General features: G+C 40.9%; 1 protein-coding gene across 1 annotated transcript in view; it reads right to left on the bottom strand.

Moving 5' to 3' along the window:
- Nucleotides 1–10,000, bottom strand: part of LOC107388593 (voltage-dependent T-type calcium channel subunit alpha-1H) — a 126,363-nt gene that overhangs the window by 92,856 nt on the left and 23,507 nt on the right. Inside the window, exons 3-6 of the mRNA XM_070550132.1 lie at nt 6,746–6,839; nt 6,187–6,320; nt 5,686–5,783; nt 1,843–2,002 (exon numbers count right to left, since the gene is read on the bottom strand). Coding sequence (XP_070406233.1) covers nt 1,843–2,002; nt 5,686–5,783; nt 6,187–6,320; nt 6,746–6,839 — 486 coding nt within the window. The remainder of the gene's footprint in view (nt 1–1,842; nt 2,003–5,685; nt 5,784–6,186; nt 6,321–6,745; nt 6,840–10,000) is intronic.

Below are 10,000 nucleotides of genomic sequence, written 5' to 3'. Positions count from 1 at the left end.
GCAGCGCTGGCCAAAGGTCTGAGGCTACTGAGACAACACAATGGCTAAACAAAAAGGATAAACCATTCCTGCAATTTAAAAGTTTACCATTGCAAAATCATTCATATCACTGGTGGTTGTTGCTGATGGAAGCATAGTTAAATGACCAGTTTTCAGCCATTCCACTAGGACACCGAGGCTCTATGTGAGCCTGTACTCCTACACATATGAGATCTGATTCTAATATTATATAAAAAAAAAAAGGAGGTTCGGTCCTGCCAAGCGGAGTAAAAATGTGGGACCAGCGTTTTTGTGGAGGAGTGCCCATGACAGGTTTTTGTTACCTCACCAGCCTTTTATCAGTAAACATGTTTGAAACTGGTTCCAGGAAAGTTGCTGGCAGCATGTCGGTAAAAAATCAGCTTATGTAACATTGATTAATAAACTAAACAAAATGGAGATAAAACATATGTATGTCACTAGAACTGGAGAGGGTAGTTCGACTGGAAGTCATACCTGAGATCCAGAAGGTGGTGTTTGTGATGCCCGTGGAACACTGGAGCAGCTGTTTGCAGCTGTGAGGATACTTGAGTTGCTTGCTTGCTTTTTATGACATAACTTTAATCAACCAAGCAGCAGTTTAGGGTGCCTCAGACTATCCCACAGATTTATGCAGACGTTGTGGTCCTGTTGGCCTCACTGAGCTGATACACCCAGCAAGAACAGTGTTAGGCACCTAGGATAAATATAGGTCTGAGCCCTGACCCTCAGCTGGAAGAGGGCAAATCGCTGACTCCAGGTTGGTCATAAGCCAGTGCTCTAAGGGGAGGTGTTCGTTTATCCCAGGGTCTTGTTGCCAATAGAGCAGGAGACTGATGGCCAAAGGTGTTGTACCAATCAGTCACAGTGAAGAGAGGGTTCACAGACCCAAATGAGATCACGGGTACAAGCGAATGAAACGGGCCTCCTCCACAGAACGGCTGAGCTCACCCTCAGAAATGCAACAAGGAGCTCAGATACTCAACCAGAGCTTTGGAGTACAGCTGCTGCTCCTCTGCATCAAAAAGAGCAGTGAAGGTGGTCTGAGCATCTAGCAATAATGCAATCTGGATCCCTTCCTACTGAGGTGTGTCAGATGTGTCCTGTGAGGAAGAGAGCTCAAGACGGACCCCCTGGTAGTACCTCACAGTTGGTCTAAAAATAACAGATGAGCTGGAGGGGGTTGCTGAGGTGAAAGAAATCTAGGAACATCTACTCAGACAGTTGCCCCCAAGACTCAGACCTATATATGATAGATGGATATTTAGTAAGGTGCTCCTATTTGATGATACTAACTTCACTAATTTGAAGATGTCCCCAGCCCAACATTTGTTTCGTCACAAATCAGATTAGATCAAATTATTGTATTGTGCAACCTACATGTTACTGTTTGTAATAGAACAGCAGCGTGTGTTTCCAGGTGCAGCAACTGCATCTTACAGCTTCATCAGAGGTACTAATGCTGAGTCATGTGAGGAGATGTGGGGTCAAGAGGTGAGAAGGATGTTACCTGGTGCTTTGAGACCACGTCTGTGAAGATGTGAGTGAGCATAATGGTGTAACACCATCAATGATCAGGTGGGACATAAACACACATTTGTTTAGCGCTCATGACTTGGTTTGCTCTTTGATGCTTTAGGGATCCAGCAAGAGATGTCAGTCAACCTGATCAGAGCATAAAACCAGGATCCAAATGTGGTATCAGTTTCTGCTCAGTAATTAGCTAAGTGCTGGAACCTAATCAGTCGTGGGCAAACGTTTGACTCAGAATTGAGGATAATGACGCATCCCTTGTTGTATGTATCTGTTAGCAAGGCAACTTACATTCTGACTTCCTCTCTCATGAAGCAGCGGTTTCTCAGTAGCCCCGCCCACAGCTGAACTCCGACAATCCCGAAGATGAAGAAGACAAAGAAGCACAGTGCCAGCACGTTGCCCAGCATTGGAAGTGTGTCCAGCAGGAGGGTCACCAGGATGCGCATGCCTACCAAAACAAACTACGTAAACACCGAGGTCCCATAACTGGCAAAGACATTTACGTAAACAGAGTTACAAAAGACCTGACAGAAAAGTTCACTTTTGGTAACACTTTACAATAAGGGTCCCTTTAATAATGTTACTTAGTGCAATATTAAGCATTAAAAAACTATAAAATTAAATATTAACAACTGCTTCATAATTTTAAGTAATGTATTCGTAAGCAGACACCCCCAGGGCCTGTGTCCTAACCTTAAGGGCTCTTAACTGTTAACAATACAGAGAACATTAATAAAGGGACTCTTTGTTTGTTAATGCTTAATAATGCACCAAGTAAAATTAAAGTCCCATAGTCACCATTACACACTGGAGAACTTCATCTCTGCATTTGACCCATCCTCTAGTGGGCCATTCCCATCTGTACCGGGTCGGCCCGGGCCGGGTAGCCCCAGTCAGCCCCAGCCTGGCCCGGTTGATTCCACACATCCTTGTCTTAAGCCCATGTGGGCTGATTCTATCCACCAATCAGAGGCTTGCTCTAATGGAAGGTGTGAATTTGCTGTCAGCAGTGGGTGTGTTGGCCCTGGTTGGCCTGAAGCAGACCCCCTCGAGAAGAGGGCTGAGAATGAGCCTTGGTTGGCCCGGAAAAATACCAGGCTACCCAGATATGTAAACAACCTACGCTACCCGGCCCGGGCCGACCCGGTACAGATGGGAATGGCCCAATGGGGAGCAGTGAGCTGCAGCAGTGGCTGTGCTCAGGAACTCTTTGGTGGTTTAACCCCCCAATCCAACCCAGAGCTGAGTGTCAAGCAGAGAGGCATTGGATCCCATTTGGTATGACTCGACCGGTTTTGAACCTCGATCTCACAGTCCCAGGGTGGACAATCTACCGCTAGGCCACTGAGATGGTGACTTTAATAAAAGGACCCTGTGTTTATAAATTCTTAATAATGTACTAAGTAACGTTAATAAAATGACCCTTTGTTTATTAATGCTTTATAATGCAATAAGTAACATTAATAAAAATGACCCTTTGTTTACTATTATAATGCACTAAGTAACTTAATAAAAGGGCCCTTTGTTTACTAATGCTTTATAATGTACTGAGGTTAATAAAATGACCCTTTGTTTACTAATGCTTTATAATGCACTAAGTAACTTAATAAAAGGGCCCTTTGTTTATTAATGCTTTATAATGCACTAAGTAATGTTAATAAAAGTATTCCTTGTTTAATAATGTTTAATAATGCACTAAGTAATGTTAATAAAGGGACTCTTATTGTAAAGTTTTGCCGACATTTGTGTATGATTTGCACAAAACTTAAGTGGAAAAATTGTCAAATGGGAAATTAATGGATTTTATATTTGCTCTCTAATCCAGTTTCTCAAATAGAAAATATTATTTTTCTGGCTACTTTAAACACACCTGTAAATTTTACAAGGAGCCAGTATGAATTGTGGCAAGGCCAGAGTGCAGTAAAGAAAAACACAAAGTTGGCTGCAGAGCCTGTGTGCTGAGCTGTAGAGAACGACGCAGGCATCACAATGATTCCATGACTTTGGTTAGTGTGCCCTCATTCATGCACATATGCATCCATCAAAAGGAGAGCAGCAGTTGTAAGCAGATGTGTGACTTCTATTTCCAGTTAAAGAAATGAAGCACAGTTTACAGTTTGGTCAGAGAGGATAAGGACACTTTGCACATTTTTCATTGTCTCGGCTGTGAGAAAGTAAGGTTGCTGGCTTTCAGCTGAGGACATGTCTACATCCGATGAGCAGTGCAGAATGTGCAGCCATTTCTGCAAGTAGTCCAATTAACGGGGAGTGAAAGTTGACACGTTTTTATAAACTTAAGCTGGTCCTGCTTGGTCATTGAATTTAATGTTTTGTTCAGTAAATGGCTTCCTACAATGCGAAGGCATCATCGGACTGTTGCTGTCTCTTCTGCTGATGCTTCTGCCAGGTCTGTACTGCAGCCGTTCTCTCTTTCTGTGTTTCTGGGCGTTCTTGCCGTCAGCTTGTTCTTTAGCAAGTCAAACACAATTTCTTCTTCTTTGTCTCTTATCCCTCCTTGCTTTACTTGTTTTTTTTTTTACTGGGTTATGTACATGTATCACGTTTCACGAATGTGCCATTGTAGGATTATAAAAGTGTTATTTTTGTTAATTAGATCTTTTATAAGAGGTGTAATTATAACTTCAAAAGTCAATAAAAGCTGTAGTTTCACATTGTCTCATATTTTATTATAGCCTACTAATAATTTCATACTGCAGACCATATTGCATTGTTTTGTATGGGTTTGCATTGTTCTGCATTACACGTTGTTGTAGCTTATAAATGTGATCACATTGTATCGTATCATATATGTCATTTTGTATTGGCTTGTATTACATTGTTTCAGACTGCATCCTGTCATTTTGTAAATTTGCAGTCAGCTCATTGGCTTGTTTAACTGACACTTTCATAAAATTAGAACATAGCCAACTATTTCCTTTACCTCATATTGCTTGGTCATTATTTCAGTAAGATAAAACTATCAATATATTTCTGAAACCAATAAACATTTTAAACAATATAATTTAATTATTATTTTATTTCAAGACTCTAGTCTCTAGTTTAAATGAATGCCTTGTGAGTGGATCTCTGTGGGAAAAAGCTCTGGCGCTCCAGTTTCAGGAAGTTGAGGTTAATAAGAGCAGAACATGACAGGATTTGGAGTCTTGTTTCCTGGTATTTGGACGGCTTGCCTCTGATTGGCTAACTGCAACGTGACTCCACCCCTGACTCCATTTGCTTTGCAATGCTGATGTTTTATCTCCACAAATAATACAAGCCTGGAGGAGTTATGCTGTGTTGTGGAGTTGCTAATGCTAACAGTTAGCTTCTAACAGCACAGACGCACTCTGCTCTCTCCTGGATACTAAATCAACAACAGCCATCCCCGTCGTGAAAGAAGATGGGTGAGTCCATGAATGTTTATTTAGACTACATGAGATTTTACTACAGCGAGATTTTACAACTCTGTTGCTGTGAAGCTCGCACACAAGAATTTCACTCGCATGTACTGTACTAGTGTACCTGCACATGTGACGTGACAATAAAAGTGATTTGATTTGATTTTGATTTGATTTGACGTGCTAATGTCACTGGTCTTTCTGATCCGAGTGCTTTTCCATTTATTTTCAATCAGAAGCTAATGCAGGAAATAGGGGTAGAAGATTCAGCCTGCATCATATTTCAAAGATAACAAGTGAAAAAAACATTTTCTCAGTTAGTGTGGTTTTTAAAGTTTTAATCTTAGTTTATGTGTTTTTCAGCTCAATTTTAGAGCTTTGATTGGCCACGGCGGTAAAGTCCAAGACTACTGCTTGGTCTTTGTTTGAAGAGTGTCAAAGTGGCCTCTGGGCAGACACTGTGAAAATGTGTGTTGGAGTGATGAGGCTAAAATCCTGGACTACAGACATGGAGCTTCAGGCAGGTCAGATGCTGCAACCTCTAAAGGAGAATGGATTTTGTGGGGTGTTGAAGCTTGGCACGTAAATGTCAATGACAAAATGAAAAATATGTCAACAAACCTTTTAAATTTAAAAATAAGGTCAGCGTGTAAAGCTTTTGATTTGAAATATCAACAAAATAAAAATCACCCAGAATTAGCATGTTGGAGAAAAAATACATAAAACAACTCACTGGGAACTCTGTTGATGGCTCGTAGTGGGCGAAGGACTCGAACTGTCCGAATAGCCGATAGGCTGACGTTGTGCCCATCCAAAGAGTACTCCAACATTCTGCAGTTAGAGAGAGAGAGAGACACTAAGACATCTTTAGCTTCCTGATCAGCCTGACCTTGGCAAACTCTGTGGGTCTACTGGGAATGCATTCTCATGGATAAACAGCCTTTTAAGTACAAATCGCTGAGGTCTGTGTCTCTCAGGACTGAGTTATGTGATTGTCATTCTATGAAACCCACACACACACACACAAACTCATGTACGCACACAAACACACACACACACCTTTGTCTGTGCATCTCTGCACGCGCAAACACACGCTTGACATTTAACTGACATTAAACAAGTGTCTAAGCTTTACACAAAACACACACACACACACACACATACACACTTTTGGCTTGTATTTAATGTCAGAGGAGTATATGTGCATGTGGATGTGCGTCTGTACAACACTCACCCAACAATAACAATGAAGAAGTCCAATCTGTTCCATGTGTCGCCTAGGTAACCTTTCTGACCTACAACCCCAAGAGCCACCATCTTCACCAACATTTCTCCAGCGAAGAACACAAAGATGCCATCATCCAGAGCCTGCACACACACACACACACACACACACACACACATGCACACACACACACACACACACACACACACACACACACACGCACACACACACACACACACACACACACACACACACATGCACACACACACACACACACACACACACACACATGCACACACACACACACACACACACACACACACACACACACACACACACACACATACACAGGGGATTACTATGAACTCATCTAGTGGAAGGAAAATCAAAATAAAAAATTTTCAGAGCCTTGAGAATAAAGTGAGAGTTGAATATAATTAGATTTTAAGGTCAGCATGCATGTGTGTGTGTGTGTGTGTGTGTGTGTGTGTGTGTGTGTGTGTGTGTGTGTGTGTGTGTGTGTGTGTGTGTGTGTGTGTGTGTGTGTGTGCGTGCGTGCGTGTGTTACCTGCAGCAGGTAGGGGGTGTGGCCACAAGGTTGGAACATTCCCAGAGTCACACAGTTCAGCAGGATGGCCAAAATGCTCACTCGCTCAAACCAAGTGATACAAGGTTAAGGGCCAGCATCAAAGCAGAGTTTGAACATTGATCATAATAGAAAATAAAATTCACATAATTTAGCAACGTGCTTCTCAAAATGAAATAAAAACATCACAGCTACAACCTGAACCACCATAAAAGTCCACTAAATGCTAGTCCAACTTAACAAATCAAAAAAATCCTTTATACATTTATATAGTTTATATATTTGAGTAAACCATAATCAGTATCCCACCTGCAGCAGATGACAGTCAGAGGGATCTTGATGAGGAGAATCAGGGAGAAACTATCCTAGAGCAGTGGTTCTCAAACTTTTTCACAAGGAACCCCTTTTTTACCAGAAAAAATGTTGACGACCCCCTCCCATTCTCTCTTCAAGTACAAACAGTATTAAGAAATGATAAAATTGTTCAAGCAAATTTTAATATGCTTTGATTCAATAGATAACAGTAATAGTAGGCTCCAGTACAGAACAAAGTCATTAACAAAACCAAACAGAGCATAATGTGCTTAACAGTTTGTATTACTTCTCTGAACACATTGTTTCTTGTAAACACTGATAAATCAATCATTCCAGTCAATAAACGTTTGACACATAAAAAATACACTGAGCAAAATGTACTTAAATGTGTATATTACTGTTTATACTAGATTATTTACTGTAAAGGCTGTGATTAATCAACCAGTCCTATCTTAAATGAACTTTTGACACTTGAAAATAAAACAGTGAGCTGAGCAAAATGTTCTTAAAAGTGTGTTACTTTTTCTGTACTAATTATTTCCTGTCTTAATATCTGTAAACTTTTCACTCATGAAAAAAATGTGAGCAAAATGTAGGCTATAAACAAGTAATAAATGAAGTTTTAACCCCTTAAAGTGGCGACCCACATAGAAGCTTTGGCGCCCCCTTGTGGGGGTTGGGACCCCCAGGTTAGGAACCACTATCCTATAGCATCAGATCAGGGCTTATTTCAGAAGATTTCAGTCATCTAAAACAGAAGCATCCAATCCTGGTCCTTGAGAACCTCCATCCTGTATTGTTTTGAGGTTTTTCTGCTTCCACACACCTGATAGTATTCAGTAGATGATTAACAAGTCTCTGTAGCACTTGCTGACATGTCTAACAGGTAACGGAGCAGGGAAACAACTAAAACGTGATGGATGGGGGCCCTCGAGGACCAGAGTGTGACACCACTGATCTAAAACAATCTAAACCATAAAAGCAGTTTGAGAAACATGCTTTTACCACACTTTTAACTTTTGCATTAGATAGTTATCTATTCTGATGTTATTCACTAATTTTACTAAAGACTGAGCTTGTTTGCAAATTTGCAACAACATGTGAAACAAATCTGGGCAATAATTTGTTACAAAAATATGTGGGATGGAAAAAGAAAAAAATGCCTGATTGACTATTAGCTAATTATTTAATTAATCTGCTCTAGTTTCTAGTATAAATAAAGCTTTGTGAGTTGTTGTCTGAGGGGAAAAAGCTTCGGTGTTCCCGTTTGAGGAAGTAGAAGTTCGCCGGAGGAATTTGGGTGGAAAAAAGCGAGATTTGAAGTTTTACTCATTAACATTCATGACATTTAAACATCTCGTCTCTGATTGGCTAACAGGAACAAAACTCTTCTGCTGCCTTCATTTACTCTGGCAACGTTAATGTTTCATCTCCACAAATAACACAAGCCTGAAGGAGTTCCACCATGTTGTGGGGTTGCTAATGCTAACGGTTAGCTTCTACCAGCACAGACGTGCTCTGCTCTCTCCTGGCAGCTAAAACAACAACAGCCTTTCTCATTTATTTTGTTCTGCAGCTAAAGCAGGCAACATGGGTTGAAGACTACTTTCAGATTCTGCATGCATGAGAAACATGGAACCGATCAAATGTCAAAAAGAACAAGTGCTATATGCTTCCCACTGAACCTCCTCTTTAAGGTTTGCTTTAGATGGCTGAAATCTGCCCTGCTGCAGATAATTTCTGTCTCATTACCCATTCATATGGAAAACTGTGTGTACTGCACTCGAACCAAGGGCAGATCCCAGAGGAAGGGCGAAGGGGACTCATGTACAAACTGCAATGATCAGGAGAAATAAATGTGCATTTATGTAAGCAGCTGTTTAATGTGTAATCAGCTACAACATGGAAGTACTGTTGTATTTGTTAGGTTTAGACATTAGGTTTATTGATGAGAAAGAAGAAAGAGCTGCTCTAAATGTATAACTGATTTACACTTCCTCGTTCTTCACACTGAGCCTAGAAGGCCCTGCTCTGTTTTGCTCTGCTCAAAGCCAAACCAGAAGTCTCTGACACAGAAATAATCTGCATGAGATAGTCCTCAAGGTCTCATGCATCTGCTTATAAACTGTTTCCTTTCCAGCTCAAGAGAAGACTGATGACAAAACTTAAGTTTATAAACTCTATTTATAATAAAGCTAATCAAACAAAGTGTTAGTCCAGTAATAAAATGTGAACCAATCTGTGATATGACAATGTTATCATTAGTAGATTTTAATAAGTAATATAACTTTAAACGTTTCCACTAGAGACTGATCCAATGTGAAGTCACATGACACATTTTCTTTTTCTGATCCAATCAGAATCTTCCAGATCTGACGGAGGCGTGGTTTTGTTGGTGCTTGGTAAATCTGTCCTTTTTTGATTCGACCGTAAATCAAAACATCCAAATTATAAAACTATGCCCACGTCACCTTAACTTCAGTTCAAAGCTTCCTAGAGAAGTTGTCGGAGTGGCCAATCCGTAACTTTCCTCTTCAGCCGAAAAAACCAACGACAAGCTGGATAAATGTGTTGCAAGTTCCACCTGCTGCAACGGTTCCTTTCAGAATAAAAGCTGAATCATCACGACCCCTTTTTGGGTCTCGCTAGATACTGTCGTGACCCGGAAGTATCTCAAGACTGGTCTGGTCGGCAACCGCTGCTTTTTCTACCCGCTTCGATTCCAGAGAAGGTCAAGCTGGACCTCGACATTCCTGATCTGATGGGGACTTCCGCAAAAGGTACGTAGACCGGCAGAATGGCGTCTCAGTGTGTGTTATAAATCTCCAAACCAAAAGTTTAGCGCGAAACATCACCTTCACTCCCATCAGAACTTATCGTTTCTCCGGATTTGCTGGTTCTGAACATTCCACACTACACCAT

Source organism: Nothobranchius furzeri, chromosome 4, assembly GCF_043380555.1.
Source record: "Nothobranchius furzeri strain GRZ-AD chromosome 4, NfurGRZ-RIMD1, whole genome shotgun sequence".
Lineage (NCBI taxonomy): Eukaryota > Metazoa > Chordata > Actinopteri > Cyprinodontiformes > Nothobranchiidae > Nothobranchius > Nothobranchius furzeri.
This window is presented reverse-complemented; position numbering and strand designations above follow the sequence as displayed.